Here is a 27,444-nt window from a genome sequence, read left to right on the forward strand (position 1 = left end):
ACCGTCGAAAAACGCCTATTTCTTCTTTCTCTGCGCATAAAAAGAGACTGTACCATAGCATAACTCTGTATATCTTTCGTAATCTCGTGCCATGAGAGAAAATGCGCGCAACATGGAATAAATCGAAAAGTACAAGAATGAAAGCGAGATCAGCCGCGAGATTCCTCTTGTTCTCCGTCGCGCCGGACAACGTCGGAGAATCCGCGCAGCTGCCGCTCGCTGGAGCGTTGATCTCGACCTCGCTCGCGGGCTCTGCGATAATTAAACTGGATCGACGAACCGGCACTAGTCGGTCTTTCTTCTTTTTAAATCCTTTTCGAGGACGCACTTGGAAATAAACGACATCCTGTTTGTAAGACTGTACAGCCGAGAATGCCGAGATGCGCGCGATATTCGCATACGTGCGCGTTGCGCAAGATTGTCGGGTCTACGGGTAAAACCGCGTGTGCGTGTCGAGCGCGCGGGCGTGCGTGTCCATGTGCGTGTGCGCGATTCGCTATGAAAATAAATGCGAAAACATCAAGTTGGATCAGCGTGGTACTTTCCCGGTCTACGACGACCGGTTCGCACCACCCCGGCGAGCATGGCCGCCGAATCCGAGGCCGAGCACACGGCTCACACGGCTGAAACAGTTCCAGCCGCGGACTCGCGTCGCATTCGTTCGCCGACCGTTTCTTCTCGCGGTGAGTGTAGCGAGCACGACACAACGTACGATATAATCCCCGGGGTCTTCGATCCGATTTGTTAACGTACGCCTCAACACGGCCGACTCGGCTGAGTCTCTCTGTCTCTCTCTCTCTCTCTCTCTCTCTCTGGATCTCCTCGATCGCGGGTGAGTGCGTGTACTTACGGCCGCTGACGTGCGTATACAATTTGGAGAACGTTAACGGTAAGGATCAATTAAGTGTTAACGGCGTTAACGGCGCGCGTGTAAAAGTTTGCCGAATTCGTGAACGAGCCGCGCGGAGTCGAGGGGACTCGTTTAAAGAAGGCATTTCCTCTCGAGTTATTTCTGCGGGACACGCGAGCAGCATAACATTCCGTTGTTAATTAACACTGTAAACAGCAGTCGCGATAACAACATCTGAGCTGCTTAATAACGACCGGGAAATCACTTTTCTCATACTTTCTAAATGAGATCGCGCGCGCTTTCGCGTTAAGATTCGAGTAAAAATAAACGCGGGTCGTGTTTACGATGCCTATGTTAAATGAAATTTGCGCGTTCTTTATAAATAAATGTTACGTCCAGATACACGTTCAAGAACATATCGACGCTTCAATGCTACGTGCGTAAGATTGAAAAAGCAATATCCATATATTACTCGGAAACAGATTACGTATAGTTACGATGCATTGTGTACATAGTACATCGCTCGCAGCGTGTACACTATTTATGACGTAAGCTATAGAAGAAGTCAAATAATTACAACTTTTTTATATGTCGCGAGAAGACGCAACTAATCAATATTCGCGCTATTATAGTTCTACGTAATAGTTTAAGTCATACACGATATACATCATATACGATAAGTTTAAGTCATATATACTTTCGATAAAAATGTGATCTCGTGATTTCAAAAATAATCAAATTATTATTTTTATTTTATTTTTTCACCAATATTATTATTGTCGATATTTTTATGCTAATTTTTCATCATAGGCAATTTACAAAAATATCCTGATGTCTTTAATTGGAGCCAACCATTATTTTTAATTTATTAAAAAATACAGAGTATTCCGAATTATTATTTTTTAATTAAAGATTATTGAATTAAATTTCTCTAATTAAAGATATTATATCTTTAATTAAGATTCTCATGTTTTTAATGGAATAAGATTTCCTGGAATGGAATAAGATACTACCTTGTTAATCCAGTTATGATATTTTTTGCGTATTTGAGCAGTAATTCTTATGATAAAAATTTTTTTGTAAAGCTGTATTGGCTACTTGATGGATATGTTTCTGCGATATTTGTACATAGCAAATACATATATTTAGACGAAACGTCTAATAATTTCTCGACAGGAATCCTACTTTTTGAAAATATTCGAGACGAGCAATAAAGCAAAATAAATTAATTGCAAGAGAAAATTAGACGTTTTACTTTTCGGAGTAATATATAATACTGAACATTTCTTTTCTTCTATCAAAATCGTTAAAAAATATATATTTACCTATTTTTCTTATTTCTATAATTTTCAGTTTATCGTCAACTCGATCCTCTTCCTAATAGAAAATTCGCAGTTCGATAAACGCAGGCTCGCCTCTTAATTCGCGAAGTAAACTTTGCGTACAATATGAATACATTATCATTTAATATCGCTCGAAAAAAGACCCTCCTCTATTATTTCTGCTACTTGTCATGGAAGTTACTATTGTTCATTTGCCAGGCCATAAATATTCAATGCGGCGCAGAAACCAGTTGCGAAAATGCATAATGCGATTCACTTTCGATAGCTACTCGATACTTCTCCCAACTTCAATTGTGTGCAGTCGCGCAATACCTAATTACCCTGTATAGCAAAACGAGCGCGCGTCTGTCGTTCGTATACGGCCGCTATAATACGTGTTAATTATGCATTGCGCAATACGCTCTAGATAGCTTTCCGTTCCGTAAAAAAAAAAGTGAATATAATCATCTCTCTTTCACCCAACTCACACTCGCCAACAATCGCGTCTCTCAATTATTACGATCATTCGCATTTGAGCTTTCTGTATATATATCGTAGGGAAGTCTTCAAAAGGATCGTTCTTCTCGGCCGCGAGAATGGAGCAGAGCAAAACGGATGACGTAGCGCCGGACAGGATAGCCGAGACTCTTGCCGGTCAGAAAATACTGGTGACCGGTGGAACGGGATTCTTGGGAAAAGTGTTGATCGAGAAGCTCCTGCGGTGCCTGCCCGACATCGCGCACATCTACATGCTCATCAGAACGAAGAAGGGCAAGGATCCGAAGCATCGGCTGGACGAAATATTTAGTTCTCCGGTAAGTTTCGGCCCCGTTTCTTGCTTTCGAAACCCTGATACTTTCTAAAAGAAATATCGCGAAATATCGCGTTAAAAAGAATCACAATTAGGATCCGGAGCATCGGTTGGACGAAATATTTTTAGTTCTCCGGTAAGTTTCGACCCCGTTTTGCTTTCGAAAGGAAACCTGCTTTTGATACTTTCTAAAAGAAATACCGCAAAATACCGCGTAAAAAAGAATTACAATTAGTAATCTGACCGACTAATTGTACGGCAAGTACACGGATACATACGTACGTGATATCATCGCGATATATCTTGCCTCGTCTGGTAAACCCGGAAAAATTTCACGTTCCACCTTGGGGTCTCTCTCTATCTCTGTCTCTCCCATGAGGCAGCACCAAAAAGAGAAAGTGCGTGACTATGACTTTGCTATTGCGTCGCTGGTTGCATCATTGTTGCCTTACGACGATGGCGCGTGGTGCAGCTGAGAGGCTTGTAAAACGCGCGTTTCCTCTCGCGCTCACGCGCGCTTTGAATATTTCTTCGCTTTGGAAATAAAGTTCACCAGTGAAAGTGTAGTAAACCGGACCATCAGCCACCGCCACCGTCGTCATAACAGCCGAGCCATCTATGTGACGAAAGAAAACCGGGTCAAGGCCCTTTCCGTCGAACAAGCGAGGGAAGAGATGGCGATTATTATAGTATCGCGCTCTTGCCGATCTCGGTGAAAGTGCGGATTGCACGTTTCGCGGCGCACGTTATGTCACGTCTTTCGAATTTTAACGCAATACCGTAAACACGCCTTACGTACGCGCGCGCGCGCGGGCGCGCACGCGCGTCGTGCATGATAAAATTCCGACAAATTAGGCGTCATTAGAATTACATACAAATTTTCTGCTTGTACCTGTTTCACCTCGGGAGAAAACGATTGTTGCAAAAATCTTTAACTTAATTCAATTCATCCGCGCGTCTCGTTAGCTTACAATTAGCTTCAATCGGCGATGCGAACGCGATCGACTATACTTCATTACAATTAACTACAATTCATTACGACTATATTTCATTACTACTATATTTCATTTGACTAACGGCGACGCTCTATATTGTTTTTTTCGAAACTCTACTGCTGGATCTATTGAATAATCCACTTATCGCACGACACAATTACCGTGGCAAATTGATTAGATAATGTATAACTTTCAATTATGCACAAAGTGTATAGGATCACGCTATGCATTCGCGATTATCATATTATTAATATAAAACATCGACAAACGCGTCACCAATATATGTCAACGTAATACGAGATAATTATTAATCATATCAACAAATTAATAAACAGCGTCAAGCGCGGTACGTGGTGCACAAGTAAAGAAATTAATAGTTACAGAAGTAACGAATTACAATGTACATAATATACATATATGCATATATTCCAACTTAATAAACTGCGCGTCGATTATTTTTGTCGGACTTATTAATTATATAATATATTGCTTGGGGTGTGTAAATCTAGAATTTAAATACATGCTCGTTAAAGAACAGTGCTAATTAGGGGGATGGATTTTTTTTTATGACATCCCCCTCGCTAAGCGAGAGATAAAAGAAAAAAAATGGTTCGAGACTTTCCGATTCGCTTTTGATTAAAGAACAGCGGTACGTACGCAGTAGTCGCAAATTATAAGACATCCTACATACACATACGCACGTGTCACGTCGCAATCAGTTAAGGTAATTAATATACATATAACAAGACTTCTTTTCAAGCGCTTTTTCAAAGCGCGAGTTCAAAGTTCGCCAATGAGTTGAGCACAATAAAAAATATTGTGAACGTAATATAATATATAGATATACTAATACTTTGCTTTACATAACTTGAATTCCTCTGATTCTTGTGCATATATAAAAGTATTAAAATGGAATCATCGAAAAATTAGTATCTCACGAGACATCCCATACTTTATTCTAAAATAAATTAATCCTTTAATTTGATCAGTGGGACACATACGTCTTATCTACTTTAAAAAATCATATCTTCCATAAAAATCAACACATCGACTTTGTTAAGATCTCATTTTAAATAGGATGGTAGGCTCTAAATACAAAAAAATTGCTGAACCTGAGGGTAACAATCCTCCAGCTACACACCCTGTCAAAAAGTACCAAAATCACAAAAAAAATGAAAAATAAGCAGAAAGTGCGTTTAGGCAAAATTTGTGTTTACCTTCAGTTTATGTATTGTGCGTTTCGAAATAAAGTCAAAATTATGTACAAAAAATGGCCGCAAGAAAAATTACCCTTAACAGTGATAATACGCTAAAAAACTCTTTATGGGCGAATAGTCATTCTATTATTTTTTTCAAAGGAATAATTTGGGGGTGACTAACTTTCAACGGGATAGCTTAGAGGTGGTGTTTCCATGTCCTAGTAAAATTTTTTTCATTTGAAAATGATGTAAGCCAGATTTTCGACTTGGTAATGTTTCTGAAATATGGGAATGTTTTCTTCAATGTAAGGGTAGTTTATAAGCGTAGTAAAATGGTCTGTAAGTTTTTTTTTACAATATACCTGCATGTTCTGGAGTCTTTTTTTCTATAATCAGGATAAAAAGTAACAGGAAATTAGATTACAACGTCTTACATTAAAGATGACTTTTGCATGTAGGGGTAGAAAAATTGTAAAAACAATTTTTTTTTACATATTTGATACCTTTAATCTACTTAATGAGTCTAGTGTAAAACTCTTGCAAAAAAGTCAGCCGTTAAGTTATTATAACTAACTCGATTTTTTCTTGTCGTAAAAAGTATAAAATACTTCTTGAAATATTTGTTTATCGATTATCTTAATACTTATATCTACTTCTTATTATTATTTTAATACTTCTAAGCACAGTTTAATCGATTAATATAAGAAAAATGCATAGTCATATTTTTTACAACAATTTACAACAAAAAATTGTGCAGTACTGACCAATAAATTTTACGTTTTTGTACGAGATACATCGTGTAAACAAATTAGGTGACATTAAAAACTACGTAGTATGCATATATGTCACACGATAATGATCTGATATATAACAAAAAATCATATATATATATATATATATATATATATATATATATATATATAGCTTTTGTTTTGATCTTTTTTATACCAAGAACAATCTCATTACATATTAATTGATTGCTTGTGACATAATCGAAAAAAATATTCAAGGATCAAGATTGCGAATCCATTACGTTATACAATAACGGCATACTACATCTATGGATAACGGACAATAATGATATAGATCTATATAGTAGTTATACGTATAACAAAATGACGTTAACAGTGTTTATGACTCACGTCCTCTAGGATTTTTTTATAATTCCTTGGTCGGACTGCAATTACTTCGCTCTTACCTTCGCTCTTGTATAATAATACAATTGTGTGACCCTCCTAATATTATATGTGACCTCCGTCCCCTCCATATTGGCAAGTAACGAGCGATTCATTTGAAATAAAAATTACAGCTCTTCGAGAAAGTGAAGACTCAAAGAGGACTGTCGGCGCTTGAAAAAACGGTAACGGCCATTAGCGGTGATGTGTCAATGCTGGGACTTGGATTGTCCCCGGAAGACAGGAAGATGCTTATTGAGAACGTTACCATCGTGATTCACGGAGCAGCTACTGTCAGGTAATCGATAACGAAAAGGGATATACGCTGCCTCTAATCTGATGCTCAAGTATTTTTAGCGAGATTCGAAGACACTATAGGTTTAAACGTTTAACTAGTTTAAAGCATCGTTTTTTAATGAAAATGCAATCTGTCAAATCAAATTCAATAAGCAAAATGTTAGCGAAATAGCTTGTCAACAGATTCAAGCATCGCGGAGAGATTTGCATTACTCGGTTCTAGCAAATATTATAATCTGACGGCGAAAACCGAACAGAGAATCTGTCATTTCGTAATCATTTAAATGGAATATGTCATGTAAATGGTTACGAAACGAGAAATCCAGCTCGATAGTTCTACAGTCAACCTGCCATCTCATCCTATTAGTTCGATTTCCTTTTATTTCCGCTGACGTTCTACTTCAAGATCTATTCTTGAAAGATCTACGTAATCTTGTTGTTCGCTTGCTTTATATAAATTATTTATAAATCTCACCATTGTATAAATTATTAAAATATCTCGGAAAATCCCATTACCTGAATACATTATATCCTGGTAAAAAAATTCTCGTATCTCATGACATTTTTAAGAATTTTAAATTTATAAAGATTTCTAAAAAATTTCTTCAAATTTTATAAGTCTTCTCCGAAAATTATAGAATGTGTGAGAAATCATATAATTTCAGAATTTATATGTATAAAGAATTTTAGAAAAAATGTACGACTTCCTGAAGTGTTTCAATTTGTATAAAAAATCTGAGAAATTTTCTAAAAAGTTATAATATTTATTAGAAATTCAGAAAAATTATGTGAAAAATTCTAAGATTTTTCACCGAGACAATATTATTGTCTTATAGTTAGATCAACCAGATATATATATATCTAGTCATATATATACATATATATATATATATATATATATATATATATATATATGACCTGTGAACACGATTCTCTCGATGACTAATGAACTTCTTATTTGCTCGGTCATCAATCTTTTTACAGATTCGATGAGCTGTTAAAGAGAGCGGTACTGCTAAATACACGTGGCACGAAGCAGATGGTAGAGCTGGCCAAAGAAATGAAGCATTTAATTCTGTTCGTTCATATCAGCACGGCCTATTGCCATCTCGAAGAAAAAGTCAGTATAATTTCTGGGCATTTGCATGTCTGAATATATATATATATATATATATATATATATATATATATGTAGGTCCAGAGGTATGTTCCGGGACTGTTTACGTTTTTTGAAATGTACAGTCCTGGAATATAACGCATATATATGTAATCAGATTCAAAAAACTGTCCCGAAAATTGCCGTAGGACATCAATTTTTTCCAGGACAGTCCTGGAAACTGCCAAATGTCCCGGAATATACCGATATCAAAAATAAAAGTCCCGGAACATACTTCCGGACCTACATATATATATATATATATATGTTCAGAGAAAATACTAAATAAATAACGGGCCCCCGACAGGTTTTGGGCGAGAGAACGTATCCCCCGCCCGCGGATCCTCATCAAGTGATCAAATGCGTCGAATGGATGGACGATGACGTGGTCGAAGCTATGACAGACAAGATTCTGGGAAAATTACCTAATACGTACGCTTTCACGAAGGCCTTATCAGAGAGCATCGTCGAAGAATCTATGCAGCATATTCCATCGATAATCTTGAGGTATCGACGAGAGCGTCTCGTCCAAATTAATTCGTAGTTACTAAATCGTTAAATGCTTTCATTACACAATTTCATCGTCCATCAAGAAAGGTATTACATTAGTCACTACGTATAGAGGAATGTGTTAGTACCAAGGATTGGTTTATACGCCGGTATTCATAGTCGGATCTTATATTTAAGATCATCTTAAGTATAATTTTGTCATAAACCAATCACAACAGAGCCGTATTAGCATTTTAAAGACATTACTTAAGACGGTCTCGAAATAAAATTCGGCTGTGAATACCGGCTATAGATTAAGGTAGAAATAAGAGAGAAATATTAAGTAAAATGATAGTAGTATGTCGGCAGATTGGTAACAAATTTGATCAGGCATGTCAGCAGACTGACATCAACTGCGTCCGCATTCAGCTTGTTATGCGAGCAGAGCCTGCTCATAATCAGACAGCAGATTGGCAACAGAAACTGAACAATTCCAGCAGAACTGCTCGATTTCTGCCACTAATCTGCTGTCTGATTATGTTAGCAGATTCTATTATACTTCTGTTGGCGTTCTGCCGACATCATGTGATATATCAGAACCGGCATCAAATCTGTAGTCTTTCTGCTGACACAAAATTTGTAGCAGATACTTGGAGATATGCTTTTGATAAACTTGGCTGCCTGGGATTGGATAGAATATAGAATGATTAACTGGATAGTGTAAAAGGGAACATGTTGAGAAAATTATGAAAAGAGAAAGAGACTATTAGAGTAAGAAAGAATAGGTAGTATTAAGTACAATGGTTGCATGGATGGTATGAGTGCGTTAAGTAAATATTGTAGTAACCAAGTCCACCTCTTGGCAAGCTGAAGTTAATAAATTATTATTATTAATTTCATCATCCGTTAGGCCGAGCGTAGTTATTCCCATCTGGAAGGAGCCGATACCCGGTTGGACAGACAATATCAACGGGCCGACCGGTCTTCTGATCGGTGCTGGGAAGGGAGTGATCAGGACAATGTATTGCAACGAAAACGGCTACGCCGATTATCTGCCCGTCGATATCGCCGTCAATGGTATTCTCCTTACTACGTGGAATTTTATTCATTTCAAGGATCACGAGAAACGTGTTTATAATATGACGAGTAGTAATGAGTTCAAGGTAGATAGAAAATAATAGGTGCCTGGTGTACGTATCTTTTAACAGCATCAAAATGATATTTTCACCCTTGTCCACAGGTTACCTGGGCGGAAATAATAACACGCGGCCGAAAGATAACGGAAAAGATACCTCTGAACGGAGTCGTCTGGTACCCAGGTGGTAGTTTGAAGAAATCGCGATTTATGCACAACATTTGTATATTACTCTTCCACATGATTCCGGCCTACATCATCGACGCGCTCCTCTTTCTGGCAGGGTATAAACCGATGTAAGTCACCGGCGAGACCATAGGCCTTAGATCGATACGCAAAAAGCATTTACACACGCTTGTTCATTTCATTTGTATTACAGCATGTGCCATGTACAACGCCGTATAAACAAGGGATTTGAAGTTTTCGAATATTACGCCAATAATCAGTGGGACTTCGAAAACACGTATGTCGAGGATATAAGGGCAAAGCTCAATAGCACGGAATATAAAAACTATCAAGTGCACGGCGAGGACTTGGACATAGATGCGTACTTCGAGGATTGCATTCGAGCTGCCAGAATTTACATTTTAAAAGAACTTCCAGAAACACTGCCGGCCGCTCGTCGACATTTGAGAGTGTAAGTTTGAGAATCGCCGAAGGGAAAAAAATGCGCGTTCCTCTATGCAAATCAATCTAATAATGTCTTTTCTTTGTCGTAGTATGTACTGGGTGGATGTAATAACAAAGATACTTTTCTTCCTGCTCATCATCTATCTGCTAGCATCCTGGAGTGAAAGTTTTAGAACGTTACTCACAACCGGCGTGACATACGTTACAAAATTAATTAATAATTTGTAATTTAATCAAATTAGGATTTTCATTGCGCAAAGCTTGTCTAATTCGATCCAATTATCGATCGTTCTACCATTTAATCTCAAGGACGCGATGGGGGTTAAGTATATAGCGATACCTTGTAGTGCACGCTACAACCTATATGTACTAGATACGGATAAAAAAAACATGTAAATAAAAGTGTATTATTTACACAATCGTCTGGCTTTTATTTTTATGAAAGATTTAAAACACCCATCCTTAAACAGACTCTTGTACAGGTGGTTCGTAACCTTCCGGTCTATCTATTTTGGAACCACTTTCGCCGGCCTCCTCGCTCTTGTTACCGCCCCCATCTCCGTGCAACTCCAACAATTTGCTGAGTTCGAAGCGCGGCTTTTTCAATACTTTCACCTGAAATAAAATTACATTCAATTGTTTACTGACACTCTTAACGTTCTATTAAGTTAGTAAAAATAATAGCATTAAACAATCATTTGCCTCCAATTACGTCTATATTATATTGTTACTCACCTTACGAATGTAAACATCATGCAGAGGATAAATGCCTTGAGAGGCCTTCTCGATGTCCTTAGCAGTTGCATCCGGAAGCAGTTTACTAACTACACCTTTCAAATCAGTTTTAGTAACGTCCTCTGTAATGGTTTCAACCATCTTCTGCCTGATTTTTTTAACCTAAATTATAAGCCATGTATTATAAAATAAGAAATTAAACAAAAAAAACAATGGAAAATATCTAGCCAAACATAAATAAAGAAAAAATTAATATTATGTAAATTGTGTCATTAAAATGCAATTGTTTCAGGAATATTTTTGTCTAGTTAAATCTAATAACTTAAATTTTTTTATTTTACTTAAAGGGCTATATATATAAATATACCTCAGACGGTAAAAAAAAATATCCTTTAAATATTTGTGAATGTTCATAATTAAACAACAAGCAATCTATATTATATTATGTTATAATATATATACTATAATATAGATATTATAATATAGCATATATATGTATATATGTAGCATGTTCCTATATCACTACTTACTAAAAATGAAAGTAGTGTGGTAAGCGACTGCATTAATCTACGCAATCTCTCCTGCCACTCAACCATTGAGAAGATTAAAATGGATAACGGAGTTGCGTGTAATGCACAACGAACAATTCAGTGGAATACGGACCTGAGCGTGCTGGGCGTAACATGTCTTCCTCGTGCTCAGCTGATCTTTATTCGTGAAACCGATGCAGAACACTCGAAGCAAGTAGCCATCGGTAGTCTTCACGTCCACGTTGGCCTCGATCAAAGTTTGCCACTTTTTCACCATTGATCGAAGTTTGTCAGTTGTCAAGTCCATTCCGTGGAAATTGGTCAATACATTACGACCTTGCACATCCTCAGCGATCAGTCTGAATTTTCGGAAAGACCTCTCTGCATCCTGATCGCTTTGCAAATCAGCTAAAGATACTTCAAAGACTCGGAACTTTAGCCCCTCGGAAGCGATCTCTGCAAAATGAGATAAATACTTTGTAACAGAGATAAATACTTTGTAACATGTTCACAGACATAACGATGGTCAGTGACAAACATTAAACTTCCTGTTTATGCTGTCATTAGTCAATGTTGCTAGAAACATGAAACGAGCTATGTGCAACACATAATTTAGCTAAAAAGATATTCAGCTTTGAATAGGAAACGAAATCTTACTTGTTCCTTGCGTCCTATTAACTAAGGTTTTTCCAACCTGTCGGTTGGCAAACATGGACGGTGCTTTGACATCGTACCAATCCTTGCGAGTGAAGGGATCCACGCTGAAATAATAGCACTTGTGTGACAAAATGTAAGGTACAATATATTAATGGTGAGAATCTGTTATTTTATCTTTTTTAAATATATATATATATATATATATATATATATATATATATTGTAACATTTCCTATCCAATAAAATATTTTTTTTTAACACATCTACACTCATAATTTGTTAACTTTATGTCTACTTTTATATAATCTTCCCAGTTCTCCGATAAACTTGTAAATAACTCTAAGAATCTATAACTCTAAGAATCTTTCTTTTTTTTTAACTGCTGCCACGAACAACATAACTCGATCCTGTTACATCTAATTGTATGTTAAATTTTCTTATTTTCTCATCACATGATCTACATTGAAATATTAAATGTCTTTGGATTCATATCCGCAGCTACATCAAAGAATGATTGTTCTTTTTTTTAAGTGCCTCCCCAGTTAGCGAGAACTCTGAAGCGTCTTCTTTTTCTTTTTCAAAGGTTTGGGACAAGACTAGTCACGTGTCTCCAATCAATTTCTACTTGTTTTTTGACACAAAATTCTTACATCCTGATCTGTAATTCTTAACCTCTAACTCTTTTGTGAGTTATAATATACTTTACTATATGAACTATAATGTACTATACGGTATAAACTATAACATATTATACTGCGTATTCAGTGAACTATAATATACTATACTAGAATGTGAATTCTACTCTAGAAGAAAATAGAATAAGAGAGGGACATTTATAACCAACTTGTCCTTTTCTATTGCTGTACTCTTCGAGAACAATAAAGAACCATTAACTATTCAAAAATCGCTAAATAGAGACAAATGTGATCCTTAATTAACCTGGTTTTCCAATATAGCATATATCTATATATGTATATTTGTAGGTATATTTGTAGGTAATATAGGTCTATATATATAGGTAATAGGTCTATATATGTATATTTGTAGGTAAAGAATCGTATGTCCATTTTTTAATATTTTGAAAAAACAAAGTTTAAAATTTTAAATAAAAAAATAATTTTTTTTTTTTTTTAGATATTTTTAAATCTTTTTTTTAGATATAAAATAAAAGTAGCAACTTGATTTACTAAGTTTTTAATAAAGTAATTTAACTGACATGTTTTTAATAGTGCAACTGCCAATAACACACTGTACCTGGTTTAAAAATTGGGCACTATACAAATTTTCAATACGACTTTCTGTAAACATTGTATCTTAAGAACTAGTAATAATAGACGCTTTACCATTATACAATTTAAGCTGCTGTTAAGCCCGGTGTCCACGATGCAAGAACTGTGTCCAAGTTTCGGTTTAAGCCAATGAAACTGCTACTTTTCTGTAAGAGCTGCAAGTTGATTGGCTTAAATCAAAACTTGGACACAGTTCTTGCATCGTGGACATCGGACCTTATAATGAAAAATGTATTAACTCCATTTTTTGATAAAAACTGGAGATACGAGATCCTTTATCTCTCTAAGGTACAGATATATAGTTCACTGCATTTTTGCTTGTACTATTTCTTCCCGAATTGCGTTACGTATGTATAAGTGTCTGCAGTGGTAAACTCAAATACTCCATAGGTTCATCAAGTCCAAAGTTGTGCGGATTAATCTCCTCCCTGCAGGGAGAAGTGCCTTCATCAACCAGGTTATATAGCTCACATCTCACCCTATTCAACCCACTACATATATAGCTATAGCCTTGTAGATTATTTTTCAAATTTTCTTAATAAAGCTGTATATTATGTTCAATTTAAATTAAAAGTTTCTCCATTTAATTAGCTCGAATACATTTCCTTTATTTCCAACATGATTGATACACCAGGTTGATTAGGTTAGATTTCATTTCGATCGCGCAATCGCGAATCGCACGCGTCAGTTGATTTAGAGCAATTAATTTTTAATGCACGTGACAGTAGTCGAGGTACGCGAGAGATGCGATCGATAATCATATTATTGTACCGCGTTCAAAGGAGGATTAATGCAGCGATGTGGCGTTATCCCGTGACCAGACATACGCACACGAGGGATCCGACATAACCAAAGGCATCGCGCGAAACGATAAACCGACGAGAGATCCATCGCTAACGCGAAACAGCCGGTTACACGCGAGACGCAATATTCCTTACTTACATCTTCTTCTTCACTCCTTTCTTGCCTCCTTTCGAAAGACCCTTATTCTTGCCCACCGCCATGATTCCGCGTTCCAGGCGAAAAGAAACAAGAAACGCTCCCGAAGCGGAAACTTGGACAGTGGACTACGGTTGGCCGAGTGCGGCGGCGCGGCTCGCGGCGCGGCTCGCGAGGCCACGCGAGGCTGAGCGCCGAAAGCGGAAGTTACCACCCGAGTAGAAACTGGAAAAAGGTGCCATGTTTTTGTTCTATCGACGCCGATTTGTGCTGATTCTCGCACGTGCAAGGCAGCCGATAATTCGCGAGCCACCATACACCAGCGGAAAGCAGGCTAGCTGCTTTATCGGTCTGAATGCGCCCTTTAAATAAGCCTAGTGCCATCTGAAAAGTGGATGTGAAGTATTCATGCAGATAATCCACTTTTCTCAACATATCGACGATATATCGCTTGGTGCGTGTTTACGCTACAAATTGTGAATTGCGTCCATATATCTTATACATATAATATTCTATTTATATAATTTATATTATATATACATAATAATAAGAGAAATAAATAATAATAAATAACAAAAGAAATAAAAGAAAGAGTGCGTTAAACTGAATAGAAAATTTCTTTTACGGGTCTTCTTTCTCACTAATTAATGAGAAATTAATTAATATATTAATTAATTTATTATATATTTAATGTATATGTATAATTATATTGTATATGTATAATTATAATGTATATGTATAATGTATAATTAATGTATATATTAATTAATATATTAATTAATATATACACACACACATTAATGAGAAAATAATTAATATATATAATTTGTATATATTAATAAATTTCTCATTAATTAGTGAGACACCCGCAAAAGAAATTTTCTATTCAGTTTAACCCACTCTTCCTACCTATTCGCGAGAGGTGACACGGATAGACACTCCAGCGTTTATTTATTTAAAGAAAAGAATGATTTCCTCTATACGTAATAATATTCTAGGAATTGTAATATTATATACCAGCATATGTGTAATAAAGAAAACATAAGAAAATTAAGATATTAATGTAGCAATAAATATATATACATATATTATTATTTCATTCTTACAATGAATCCCTCATATCTGAATTAAATTATATATAATTATATAGGTACATATTATATATATGATTAATAATGATAATATATTATCATGTAACTATATTATTATTATTGTATAATGTTGTATTATTATTTTATTCTTTTTCGAGGTTTATAATTGCATCGGAATCCAGGTAGAACAGAAAGTCACAATAACGTCATATAGTTTTTATATCTTTTGCTATAATACAATTTCAAATTCGTTTTCTTTTACTCTGCCAAGTTTAGAGTTATAATTTAATAACAAAGGCTTCCTATAATTAACACGACGATCGTCGTCGTAAATTGTAATTTAGTATCGCTACTCGATTCAATTACATTATCTTAAATGCAAAAAGCATAGAAGATAAAATTATTACTAAATAATTATATGCATCCATGGAGAAAACATATGTATATATAATGGATCAAAAATAAACGTCCAATTCAATAATAACAATATAATTTCTAGTGTGAGACCTGCATGTAAATTGTAATCAATTGTTGCAATAATTTCTATACTAGAAAGTTGACTTTCTAGTTGAATAATGGAAAATAACAGAAGTCAATCATATAAGTCATTATTCAGCGTTCGTTCTCAGAATTTCTAGAAGTTGTGCATATTAGAACCACAATGTGGAACCATCCAGACGACTTATGATGTTACATGCAAATATTTTATTGCGTCTTAATGCGACAGATATGCAATTATGTACGCTTTGCTGCAAGAATCAGGGGTAATTTACATTTCTCCCTTTTTTTACGTCGAGAATTCATCTTCCCTGACGAAAGAGAGTCTGAGAAAGGCGAGCGAATTACCCGAGACTCGCAATAAATTTATGCGTGAGGATGAATCTCATTTCATCGACATTTTTTCTTACATGAAAAAATGGTGTACCGTCAAACGAGCAATTTTTTTCAGTTTTTAAGGGGGGAGACTCGTTTCTTATAAAATTTTTTTGCATTTTTTTTTGCTTAAAAAATTCATTTATTATCTGAAGAACATATTCTCGAAGTATTAAAGCCAAAACACAACGCTAAGGATCCCTGAGAAGTCATCAAAGTGATGAGCTCCAGATGCGCATATAACGCTGCACAAGCCAATAATTCAACTTTCACTCATCCAGTACTACTCCACAAAGATGTACAGAAGCACATTTTACCAATTTATCAAGACTTATCTCGGGATGATTTATTGGAGCGATACGTGGGCGCCTTTACTCAAAACGCAAACGAATCTTTCAACGCAACTGTGTGGCGTTTGGCTCCAAAGCATTTAAACTGCGGTTGGAAAATCGTTGAAATTGCTGCATACTTGGCCGGAGGTATATTTAACGACGGATATAAATATGTACTTCGAGCTATGAACGACCTGGAACTTCAAATTGGTCCCGAGTGCAAAAAATTCGCTGACATGACGATGACGCGCGAGTACACAGACAAAATCGACGAAGCAAAAGCAATTCAAAAGAAGCCAGGACTGCTGCAAAAGAGAAAAGTGCAGCACAATTGAATGCTTTTGCGGAAGAGGAAGACTTGATGTATGGTCCTGGCATCGCAGACTGAGCTTTGAAAGCTGTAAGTATCTCGGAACACAACTTTTGTAGACCAGAAACTTTAAACGCGTTTTTCTCAAAACGTATTTTTTCGCGCGCCGGAGAATGTAACTCAAAATCTAATCAACCGATTGACTTGAAATTTTGCACAGATATTTGTCAACTTATTGGCATGAGCATGAACCTAAATTTACATTTAAATTTTTATAATAAATATTATTTTTAGCCATTTGTTAAAAAAAAAATTGTTAAATTTTTTTAAAACATCCTCTATTTTCAAAAAAAAAATTTTTTGCTAAATTTGGATTTATGCGCATCGAAGGATCATAATTTAACGAAAAAATTTTGGTTTGTTGATTTCAGTTCATTACAAGGACCTGGGGCATTCTCCCGCGCAAAATCTAGACGACAACTTCGAGCAGCTGCAGCGCAGCCATTTTGTATTTTTTGTACTATAAAAAAATTTTTTCTTGTACATTTCATCGTCAACATTATCATGTGTTTTATTAGAATTCAATAAATACTCTCAGTTCTTTATAAAAAATAAAAAATTATCAAAGAAAGGGTCAAAAAGACGAGTCTCCCCCCTTAATGTATCTCGAGTTCTTTGTTCATTTCTTGAGTTATTAATGACCTCGTGTGCTCTCGTGTGGTTTCTTTTCCCGATTATTACTACGTATCTCATATATTACTTTTAATAACCTTTGTTATATTGTTGAACCTTCGTTCAGGCCGGGCCGTCGGTGAAGCAAAACAGAATGTAAATTCTTTACCTGTCGGACAGCTTCCTCTTCGTAACGAATCTTTCGTGCTGCTCGAACACCCTAGCTTTTCTCTACTTTTCAACTAATCGACCTTTCAACGAGTGTAACTGAACCGGCAAACATTTAATGTACTGCCATTGAGGGCATTGAGGGCGCGGGCGCGGATCAAGTTCACGTTACGTCTTCGCGTCCCGTCGCGTCCCGTGTTACGTTAAATTCATCGTAATCCCGGCTTCCGGCTCCCGGCAAACAGCGTTTATAGCCACGTGATCGGCGTAGCAAATGAGGCACGCTGCATGTCACGTGACTTTCAAAAGCTCGGGCTCGGCCCGTACGTCTCCCTGCATATATATTTCATACAATATTTTACTTTGGCAAATTTATGTAACAAATAAATTAACTGCATGTATATGTCTTGCACAGTAAACATATATTTAAATAAGATATATAAACACAAATATACTTATACATGATCGCATGACTATAACGTCAAAATGGTAAAATGACCAAAAATCATTTTGACATCATTTTAACTTTATTATAACTTGCTGTTCTACTTATACTGGGAAAAAATATATATTTATAACACAATTTAAATATTAAATTATAAAGATGAGAATAAATCGATACTAACATGATAAAAAATACCATTAAAACGCTGTACAATTGTGCACGCGTAAAAATATTCTTACAATAATCACTTTAAAAAAAAAGAAACACCAAAAAATTTTGGAGCTTCTTTTACGCAAGAAAACTGTTGTATATAAAAGACACAACATATTATTATTTTCAACATAACGGAAAGTTTAAAAATACAGCCAGGTAATTTAGAAAGTATTACAATAAGTATTTTGTTGTAAAAAAAATAGAATAAAAATGGAAGGATCCTCTCGTCAGCGGGTCAATTTTCCTGAAAATAAATCAAGTACACTTTCAGACCGATATATACGCGTCCCGCCTCGCGTTCGCATAACAACGCGACGTAACCTGTTGCGCAGACAAACCTAACCTCACGCGGCGCCTGTCGCTCAAAATTCTCCGCCGTTCGTCTCATCCACGACATCCACGTCTCGTCTTATTTCGGGTGACCGACGACTGACGAGAGGACGACAGCGATCGACGCGAAAACCTCGATCGGAGGGGAGACCGTCGACGTCGACCTCAAAACTTCAAAGCCGTTGCCGGTTGAATTTTCCCGCTCGAGCGCGGTCCGATTCCGGCGCGTTCCGCGCGTTCCGGCCGGAACGGGCCGGAACGCGGAGCGTGCCCTCCGGCGATTTACAATTTACAATCATAAACTGCGGTGGCGCGTATATGTATGTTTCGTAAGTATATATACTTATCGCGAGAGCGTGGTTTTATTATGATTTTTGAGCGCCAGGTGGCCGCGTTTTTGTTGTCGATTCGCCGTCGGCGGCGCGGCGCGGCTCCCTCAGCGCCATTACATCGATAAATGTCATCGCGGCGGCTGCCAGCGTGAAACGTCGCCGTCGCCGCTCGTCGCCGTCGCCGCTCGCCGCCGTCGCCGCCGCCGCCGACGTAGTGTAGCACCGTCCACCTGGCCCTTCTTGCCGCCCGCGTAAGAGGAGGAGGAGGAGGAGAAGGAGGAAGAAGAGACGACGGTGGAGGAAGGAGGATCGCGCGACGCCTGCTCCAGACACGACCACGCGTCCCGGTCGCGCGCACCGCGGCGATGTCCACCAAGCGGACAAACGCGAGCGGCAAGGCGAAGAACCGTCCGCCCAAGTCGCGGAAGATGGAGTACGACGAGGAGGACATCTCCAGCGAGCACGACTCGGAGGTCGACGATGTCGAGGCCGTCTCCAACGCTGATGGCGAGGACGCCGCAGCCGAGGACGCCCTCGCGGACGTCTCGAACATGCCCGAGCTACCGGCCCCGGAGGTGATATACTCCTCGTTTCTCTCCCTCTCTCCCCTTATTCCCGCTCCCCTCTCCCACCCCCCCCCCTTCGGTCTGTGGTTAAGCGACGCGCCCGGTCCCTCAACCCGCGACGCGACGGCCGACCGATTGTCCCGATCGTCCCGTAATTAACGCTATTGTCTTGCGTTCGGATATCGAAATGCGAATATTTACACGAATTAATACCAGGTGCATTAGGTTTATTGTTGAAACTTTGTATGTCCATTTCTACCAATGTAGATTAAGAATTTACAAAGAGGTAGAAAATCACTAATCGCGACAGTTAAAGCATAGCTTAATGTCCATTCTATTAATGTAGAATAACTTTAATCTCAGTTTAACTTGCTTCTCATCTTTTTCTAAAAGAATTGGAAAAAGATGACTTGGTAAGTTGAACTTAAGATTAAATCGAGTTAAATTTAATCTACAATTAACAGAATGGACTAAGTTTCAACTGTCGCGATTAGTGATTTTCCACCTCGTTGTAAAAATTCATTCTGTAAAGTATCATAGGATCTACAAAACGGACGGGAAAAAATTTGGTTTTTTGATCAGCATTTTGATACGATTACTTCTAGCTCTTGTTAAATTTTGTTTGTTAATGTAGAACTGTGTTGGGCTTTAACCCATTCGGCCGACGCTTGTTTCATACCTGCTGTGGACAAGGTACACTGTTTATGGCATTCAAATTAACGATCAAGACCCAACCCAGTTAGCAGAAAGTTCTAAAAGACATCTTAAAGACGATATCATTTTTCAGATGTTCTTCAGAGTTCTTTTAAGCGTTTTTAAGACATCTTTTAGAAGTTTCTGCTAGCTGGGAACTTATTTAAATTACATAGAATGCGTCAAGTTCAACGAATTTGCTGTATATATATGTAAAAGAATCAGCGCAACATTGTATTACCGAGTTAAATTCATAGATGCGCTCAAGTCGCTAACCACGAGCCTAACTCGTTTCACCAACCAAATGAGTTAACGCACTGAATGAAATGTATTAGTAACTGTGAAATCTGTTTTATATTAGGGCGGCTGGGGCAAGCCTGGAACATTGCTCATGTGTGGCCTTACTAATTGGGAAATGGCTGGTCGCAAGGCACCACCTAAAGGAGTGAAGGCGAACGTAGGACGTAGCCTGTGGACGCCGCACACCTTTAAAAATTTGAACGACGCTAGAGTACGACTAATCGCATCCGGTCCCGCTGCATCCCATAACATTATCGTTACTGAGGATAATAGATGCTTGGCTTTTGGTAGAAACGATAAAGGTGAGCGATAACGCGTCTGTGTGCGATAACTGTAATAGTTATCGTTTCCTTTCTTATGAGAAAAAGGGTTCCCAAAGTGGACCATTATTCATACCATATTCCTTCGATCGCAAACCTCCAATCGACCTGTTGTAAAACCAGAACATGCATGCGAGAAGGGCTGGGATTGAATCTACCAGCGAGTCGACCGCTTTCATGCAAAGTCATCAACCCGTTATCACAGTTATCATTTTATTTGCTATTAAAAATTTAACGCTCACAAGTCTGTATAGATTTCACGCTAGTACAGGGCAACGTCTCGATAAACTTTTATATTCAGTGTCCTAGAAGCATTAATTTAAGCTTGATCAATACATATCAGCATCTAATTGTATTTAAATTTGCACGTATATTGCGTTATTAGTTTTATTCAGACAATACTATTGCTGAGACCGCACGATTTGCATAGGTCAATTGGGTGTCGGAGACACGAAGCGTCGCGACGAGCCCACCGAGGTCGAAGCTTTAAAGGAACACACGGTTATAGGGGCGTCGTGCGGACGCAACCACACCTTATTTTTAACGAGCCGCGGTATAGTTTTTGCTGCTGGCGACAATAAACTAGGCCAATGCGGGGTCGGCAAAAATGACCCTTGTATCGTGACTGCCACCAAAGTTAAGTATTCCGGACCGCCGATAGTGAAAGTGGGATGCGGCGCAGAATTCTCGATGATCTTGGACATCAAGGGTGGTCTACACTCGTTCGGATGCCCGGAGTACGGCGCTCTAGGCCACAACACCGACGGCAAATACTTCATCACGAATACGAAAATGGCATTTCATTATGAGAAAGCGCCTAAGCGAATCGTTTTGTACGTCGAGAGAGGTAAGGACGGCCACGCGACGCCGTTGGATCGCGTTGAGATCACGGACTTTAGCTGCGGTCATTATCACACCGTCGCGATCGACAGCAAGAACCGGGCGTTCTCCTGGGGATTCGGTGGGATTGGCCGTCTGGGTCACAACGAGCAGCGCGACGAATTGGTACCACGTCTGATCAAGTTTCTGGAGCCGCCCAGCCGCGGTGTCCGTGCGGTGTATTGCGGCAGCACGTACAGCATCGCGATTAACGTACACGGCTCCGCCCTGATGTTCGGTCAGACTAAGCGCACAGGCGAGGCCAACATGTACCCCAAGCCTATTCAGGATCTATCCGGTTGGGAAATTCGATGCGTCGGTTGCTCACAAACGAGCGTGGTGGTCGCGGCCGATGACTCCGTTATTGCATGGGGCCCTAGTCCTACGTTCGGAGAATTGGTAAGATAGGATTACCTTAAAGATACATATAGGATATTGTAATTTTTTTTCCTTCTATAGCGCTACAATTTAAATCTAATCTCGCCATCCAGTATGAAAGCACTGCAATCTTACATGGACTTTGCTTGCCTCATTAATTTCATTAATTGCAATGTTTGTGGAAAGCAGATGTAAGCCTTTTTATTCAATCTCCATTTTAAAAGATGGAGTTATTTTAAAGCTTATTTATTGTTACTTGGAAGTTTCTGCGCACTGTGATTAGTTTATCTCCGGTTATTTTGAGAAGTTCATGTTTCGGGTACTGGTTTTATAACAGTGGAATATTTTCTCACACAAAATTTCTATTAATATAAATCATCCGGAATGGTGATTCCGGGAATCAAAACCAGATCTTTTGCTTAATAAAGAACTGTATCTAGTATCGACCTTTCCAGCACCCCAAAATCATAGAATTAAATATACCCTACTCGATTGATTCTAAATGATTCCCTAAGCCTTACAATTTATTTTTTCTCAGGGTTTTGGTGAAATGCGAAAGTCGTCGACGACTCCGATGGAAGTGAAAGCCTTGGAAGGTTTATACATTACTGCCGTTACATGTGGTCTGTCTCATACACTTATGATCTGCCGAGACGATACCGAGGAGGAAAGGGCCGAGATTAATAAGCTCCAGGTGTACTCTGTTTAAAGTATATTCTTCGATTGCGTAAACGGGTCTCCATCGCGTCGCTATGCAGATGATCGAATCAGAAGGAAAACGTTCCTTCGATGATCCACAGCTAGGTTTCAACGAGTTTTAACAAAGTATCCGAGAAAGATAACAAATAGATTGCCACGAAACGTCCAGAAAAGATATATAGGATTAGATATTATTCTACTTTGTACTTCCAGTTTTTACTTAACGCGCGAATGAAAGTCGATCTGTGTAACATTTGAAACCCATTCTGTTAGCAGCTCAGGTTAATAGACCAAACAAGATAAATGCAAAAAAATATATTTTGATACGTTGCTATTTTATTGAAGTTTGCTGCAATTTTCATCGGAATGGAGATAGTTATTCGTACGGAGAAGCTGAAGAACTGCAAAGAGAACTGGTAGAACTCAGAAGCAATTGCCTTCATTTTTATCGCTTTCTTAATCGATTTACCTATTCAAATAGTTTATATCATTGATTCATCACAATAGTACCTGAATCATTACATCTGCAGGAATCGTTTTTTTACAATGCATATATACAGGGATAATCTCTGAATAGGATTAACGCGAGTGAGCCATTCAACTAGGTAATATTTTAACGGTTGTACATGAATTAAATTTCGCGATGTGTTTTATTAAATTCATAGGAAGATAATTTAACAATTTTTTTTTTTTTTTAATGTAAAATGCCTACACATGGGAAGCATATATATTTTATTTTTAATAATATATTTTAATATACGTATGTAAAATTAATTTTAATGAATATCATTTCAAAATGATAAAAAAAGAACTATGGAAGTCACAAATTGTCTTTTTTTTTGTTGGATTATGATTACAAGAGAATTCATCAAATTCAGGCGATTGATGATACGTATTTCGCATTTTAAGGTCTTTCTTTCAAGATAAATCATATTACACACGTTTCTCGTATACCATTATCGTAGATGCATTAAAAATGTTTGGTCGAGTACACAATAAAAAAACAGAATGAATCAGAAAGTGCGTCTAGTACCTCGTGTACTAATAAACTTATAACTCCGATCACTGCCAGGATGTATTATCAACATCTTTTATTGTGATGTTCAGATATTCATTCCATTCCGTTCCACGTAATACTCGTGCGTTTTCTGCACCGAAATATTCTTCTGATAAACTTGCGATAAATGTACAAGTCCAAATAATGAAATAAATGAATTTTTTAAGAAACTTCCGTCGAAAGCTTTTGTCCTATTTAATAACTTTTAAGAGAAGTGTTTGTTTCAATTTTTAACAATTTTCAATAAATTTTATATTGTCCACCATTCAGTGCAATGTCGCTTCTTTTTGCGGATTCAATTTGCTTGTATTAAGTGCCGATATTGGCACTTTTATACATTTCCAATAACACTCTTTGATACGATACAATTTTTGCCGTTCTGAATATAAGTTGCAAGCAACATCTCTTACGACAGCTTTATTTAAACATTTATTTACGGCGTTTTTTACTTCGCGCTTTTGCTAGTTGGTAAAATTATATATTTTATAAACTATATGAACTAAAAATAAATCAATATAATGCTTCATATATTAGTCAAATTTCACATTTTACTAATATACTTCCTTTCTAAAAAATGCCAGATGTATTTTTTTTACCATAAGTGTTTGATCTAGTGTTGTCGCAACAGAAGCGATAAATTGTCGAGCACTATGCATTTCCTTTTGTGAAACATTTCCATATTTCCAACGTAGCAATTGGTGTGCTATGTAATGATTCGGATCTGTCGGCTGATATCTCAAAGCTCTACTTATTGCCCACGATAGTGGTACCATTACATTTTGTCTATGTATTATATACATGCGTTACACAATTTATTACATGTTATCGTAGGGTAGACCGGGGACAAAAGTAACAGGGTACAGTTGTAACATCGTGAATATTTCTTAAATTATAAAAGGTACGTGTGTGGGACCGCGAGGCGAGATTCGCTAGATGGAGCGGCATTTGTTCCTTAGTTCATTGCCGCCCCTCGCGGAACGTGCACGTGTGCAGAAGAAGAAGTTACTTTTTTCCTTCCTAAAGTAAGTTTTCTTACGTGCATAAAATCTGAAATACTTTTTGTTCTTTATGCCGAAGGTATAAGGTTTTATTTTTATATGTTTTAGTGATTATCTATGTTGATAATTTGCATAATACGATTGACTTTCATCCAGATATTTATGTAAAAAATTTACTTCGAATCATAAAATATCATTAGGGGACAATTGTAACATCAATGCCTGGGGACAGTTGTAGCGTTACAATTGTCACCGTTGCTCGGGGACAACTTCAACTTAACCTAACCCCGTTTGGTTGGCCTTATTTTAGTGTTGTTTTTTACAATGTTATTTGTATTTTTCTTCGTAGAATGCCGCGAACAAGAAAACGCAAGACGCAACGGGGCACGAAAGAAGTAAATTTATACGAACAGGCGTTTGAAGAGGTTATGAAGGGTCAGTTATCCATTCGTGCGGCTGCCAAAATGTATGACTTGTGTCATGTAAAAAAAAAGAAATCTAGCCGTGCTACCGCTAAAAAACAAAAAAAATAGATTTTTTTGCGTGATTCCTTTATTTTCAGTTTTTATATTAATATTAGATTTATATTTATAATATTATAAATTTTTTATGTTCATGTTAGAAGGAAAGACAGAGAGAGAGCTTATTTCTGTTTCTTTTTTATTTTATTATGGTTAATTTTTTAAATATATATGATTATATAAAGTCTTTCAGTTGAGAAAACAGTATTATTTGTTTTTATTTGCTATAATGTAAAAAAATACTGATATTTTCATGTAACAAATTATTTTATCATTAAATTCGTAAGATTGATTAATTAAACCTACTAAATAACCATTATTTTGTTTATAAATGATGTGGTACAATCGTCCCCTTCTGCTGTTACAATTGTCCCGGGGGTTGGGACGGTTGTAACAGTATTCCTCATATTCTTTAAACAATAATAACTTTTTTTCTAGTTACATTACTGAATTCAGCACAAAATAATTTTGTAGTTAAATAAATTCTACATCTAAAGGTACAGGTCTTTTTTACGTAGATATTATATTTTAATTGTTATAAAATCTTAAACTCAAAATGTTACTTTTGTCCCCGGTCTACCCTACTTATTTCATGCAAATTCAACACAGAACATTTATAAACCGCCATAAAATACCTCAAATAATCGTTTCTCGTCAAAATTTCACCAGCTTGTTCTTTCGGCAACGAATTCAAGTAACAAATGCACGTGGCAAGGTTTGTTACGATAGAAATATCTGAAAAAGCCGTTTTACTTGAACTGCAAGAACAAGATGTCTTCAATGAATTGTCGGATACAGTGTCAGACGTTTTTCCCTCCAGGAAAGTAGAGTGTGATTCCAATACAGTTAAACTGCATTCATGTAATATTTCCTGTCGATTATTTCAATTTCAAAGTAGATTATTTATTGTTTTATATATAATGTGCTTTTTTATCTAATGTCCTTTGAAATCAATTAAAACACCTCAGTTATTCCTAAAGCTTCCTTCTTTCTGTACTCGTTATACCCAAGATCAATTAAAATATTTTCAACTTCATCATCGATACCGTTCTCTCCTACATAATTACAAGTGTCCTCATCCAACCCGAGTTTTTTCAGAAAACGGATTATCGTTGGTGAAGCCGGCTTGGCTTTCCCCTGCCAGTTCAGAATTCCTGGGACGTCGATGCCGCTCGATAAAAGCCGATACAATATGCTTTCATCTTGAGACACCAGTCCGCACATAACAATGGTCCAGCATTGATTTTCGGTTAATCCAGTAGCAGCCAGATTCCAGATCAATCTACCATCAAGTTTCTTCGTCCATGTATCTACGTCTATTTCTGCCCCGAAACCGTAGAAATATTTCAGTTCCTCGGAAGTGAGACCGAGGAGACCATACTTCATTGCTTTCATGATACTTCGTAACGACATGCCTAAAATTTACTATTCAGTGTAATAAAACGACAAGAGTAACAGGACGGATGTGTACAGAAATCTCCGTACGAAAAAGTCTTGATACCTTTTCCTTCTAGTTCCACTAAAATACATTTATTATACATTCCATTATGGATAATAAAATGTAATGATTTATCACATAACGCATCACATGATACATCAGTGCACGCGGATAAAGATTTAACATTATTATGTCGCACAAGTTTATCCTTTAACAAACTGAGCAATTTCTCGTTACTCCATTCACCATAAACAAGCATTCCTTCATTTGAAAATTTTATATGTAGCTTCGTTTCACGTAATGCCTCTTCGTTTTGTGCATCTAACATTTTCAGGATAGATGTAAATTGTAACCCACACGAATGAAGATAGAGGTAGTATTAAGTGATTCTACGAAGCTATTACAGATGTCAAAATACAAGCTAATTATTTAGGCAATTGTTATGGATTGGTTATCGTTCATATCACATGACATTTTTTACATTAAAATAATATCGCACATCCAGGAATGTTTTTTTTTATTTACAAATGAATAAATTATAATACATAATTTATCTCAGAATTTGCGCTCACAATATGCTAGTCTCTAGCTAGTGTTAAAAGAAGCAACTTTTTTTCCTT

General features: G+C 37.1%; 4 protein-coding genes and 1 pseudogene across 9 annotated transcripts; 3 read left to right on the forward strand and 2 right to left on the reverse strand.

Moving 5' to 3' along the window:
* Positions 1-546: 546 nt before the first annotated feature.
* LOC143901876 (putative fatty acyl-CoA reductase CG5065) lies at positions 547-10,478 on the forward strand. 3 transcript variants are annotated; one of them, XM_077414499.1, is made up of 9 exons: positions 547-683; positions 2,731-2,987; positions 6,487-6,650; positions 7,634-7,769; positions 8,113-8,312; positions 9,205-9,457; positions 9,535-9,725; positions 9,809-10,066; positions 10,149-10,478. In XM_077414499.1, the coding sequence occupies exons 1-9, from the start codon at positions 584-586 to the stop codon at positions 10,285-10,287; spliced, it is 1,698 nt and encodes a 565-aa protein (XP_077270625.1). In that variant the 5' UTR covers positions 547-583; the 3' UTR covers positions 10,288-10,478. The 3 variants fall into 3 exon arrangements, with proteins under 3 accessions (XP_077270625.1, XP_077270627.1, XP_077270626.1); XM_077414501.1 differs by having other exon boundaries at positions 618-832; XM_077414500.1 differs by having other exon boundaries at positions 619-889.
* Positions 10,465-14,373, reverse strand: Rps3a (ribosomal protein S3A). Of its 2 annotated transcripts, none has more exons than XM_077414505.1 (5): positions 14,213-14,373; positions 11,982-12,085; positions 11,458-11,780; positions 10,795-10,956; positions 10,465-10,674 (listed from the first exon to the last, which is right to left on the reverse strand). In XM_077414505.1, exons 1-5 carry the CDS (start codon positions 14,272-14,274, stop codon positions 10,522-10,524), a joined length of 804 nt encoding a protein of 267 aa, XP_077270631.1. In that variant the 5' UTR covers positions 14,275-14,373; the 3' UTR covers positions 10,465-10,521. The 2 variants fall into 2 exon arrangements, with proteins under 2 accessions (XP_077270631.1, XP_077270632.1); XM_077414506.1 differs by lacking the exon at positions 14,213-14,373 and adding an exon at positions 13,618-13,673.
* Positions 14,374-16,393: 2,020 nt separating this feature from the next.
* Positions 16,394-17,058, forward strand: LOC143901907 (uncharacterized; annotated as a pseudogene).
* Positions 17,059-18,940: 1,882 nt separating this feature from the next.
* On the forward strand, positions 18,941-22,922 carry LOC143901877 (protein RCC2 homolog). 3 transcript variants are annotated; one of them, XM_077414503.1, is made up of 5 exons: positions 19,411-19,550; positions 20,176-20,234; positions 20,596-20,836; positions 21,285-22,132; positions 22,650-22,922. In XM_077414503.1, exons 3-5 carry the CDS (start codon positions 20,626-20,628, stop codon positions 22,818-22,820), a joined length of 1,230 nt encoding a protein of 409 aa, XP_077270629.1. In that variant the 5' UTR covers positions 19,411-19,550; positions 20,176-20,234; positions 20,596-20,625; the 3' UTR covers positions 22,821-22,922. The 3 variants fall into 3 exon arrangements, with proteins under 3 accessions (XP_077270628.1, XP_077270629.1, XP_077270630.1); XM_077414504.1 differs by lacking the exon at positions 19,411-19,550 and adding an exon at positions 19,598-19,757; XM_077414502.1 differs by lacking the exon at positions 20,176-20,234 and having other exon boundaries at positions 18,941-19,550.
* A 1,211-nt stretch (positions 22,923-24,133) lies between these two features.
* Positions 24,134-27,176, reverse strand: LOC143901881 (uncharacterized). The gene is made up of 5 exons (XM_077414509.1): positions 26,888-27,176; positions 26,350-26,801; positions 26,022-26,257; positions 24,464-24,650; positions 24,134-24,328 (listed from the first exon to the last, which is right to left on the reverse strand). Exons 1-5 carry the CDS (start codon positions 27,150-27,152, stop codon positions 24,134-24,136), a joined length of 1,335 nt encoding a protein of 444 aa, XP_077270635.1. The 5' UTR covers positions 27,153-27,176.
* Positions 27,177-27,444: the final 268 nt, after the last annotated feature.

The sequence above is a fragment of the Temnothorax americanus genome, unplaced genomic scaffold, assembly GCF_048541705.1.
Source record: "Temnothorax americanus isolate GAGA-0224 unplaced genomic scaffold, ASM4854170v1 Scaffold37, whole genome shotgun sequence".
NCBI lineage: Eukaryota > Metazoa > Arthropoda > Insecta > Hymenoptera > Formicidae > Temnothorax > Temnothorax americanus.

What these genes read in the sequence shown, in the direction of transcription:
- LOC143901876 (XM_077414499.1), top strand. Translation starts at nt 584, where the DNA reads ATGGCCGCCGAATCCGAGGCCGAGCACACGGCTCACACGGCTGAAACA. An exon ending in ACGAAATATTTAGTTCTCCG is followed by an intron (nt 2,988 to 6,486) that starts GTAAGTTTCGGC and finishes TAAAAATTACAG; the next exon opens with CTCTTCGAGAAAGTGAAGAC. An exon ending in CGAGTAGTAATGAGTTCAAG is followed by an intron (nt 9,458 to 9,534) that starts GTAGATAGAAAA and finishes CCTTGTCCACAG; the next exon opens with GTTACCTGGGCGGAAATAAT.
- Rps3a (XM_077414505.1), bottom strand. Translation starts at nt 14,274, where the DNA reads ATGGCGGTGGGCAAGAATAAGGGTCTTTCGAAAGGAGGCAAGAAAGGA. An exon ending in TAATAGGACGCAAGGAACAA is followed by an intron (nt 11,781 to 11,981) that starts GTAAGATTTCGT and finishes CTCATTTTGCAG; the next exon opens with AGATCGCTTCCGAGGGGCTA. An exon ending in GTTACGCCCAGCACGCTCAG is followed by an intron (nt 10,957 to 11,457) that starts GTCCGTATTCCA and finishes CTTATAATTTAG; the next exon opens with GTTAAAAAAATCAGGCAGAA.
- LOC143901877 (XM_077414502.1), top strand. Translation starts at nt 19,341, where the DNA reads ATGTCCACCAAGCGGACAAACGCGAGCGGCAAGGCGAAGAACCGTCCG. An exon ending in CCGAGCTACCGGCCCCGGAG is followed by an intron (nt 19,551 to 20,595) that starts GTGATATACTCC and finishes GTTTTATATTAG; the next exon opens with GGCGGCTGGGGCAAGCCTGG. An exon ending in GTCCTACGTTCGGAGAATTG is followed by an intron (nt 22,133 to 22,649) that starts GTAAGATAGGAT and finishes ATTTTTTCTCAG; the next exon opens with GGTTTTGGTGAAATGCGAAA.
- LOC143901881 (XM_077414509.1), bottom strand. Translation starts at nt 27,152, where the DNA reads ATGTTAGATGCACAAAACGAAGAGGCATTACGTGAAACGAAGCTACAT. An exon ending in AGTGGAACTAGAAGGAAAAG is followed by an intron (nt 26,802 to 26,887) that starts GTATCAAGACTT and finishes AGTAAATTTTAG; the next exon opens with GCATGTCGTTACGAAGTATC. An exon ending in ACGAGAAACGATTATTTGAG is followed by an intron (nt 24,651 to 26,021) that starts GTATTTTATGGC and finishes TATAATACATAG; the next exon opens with ACAAAATGTAATGGTACCAC.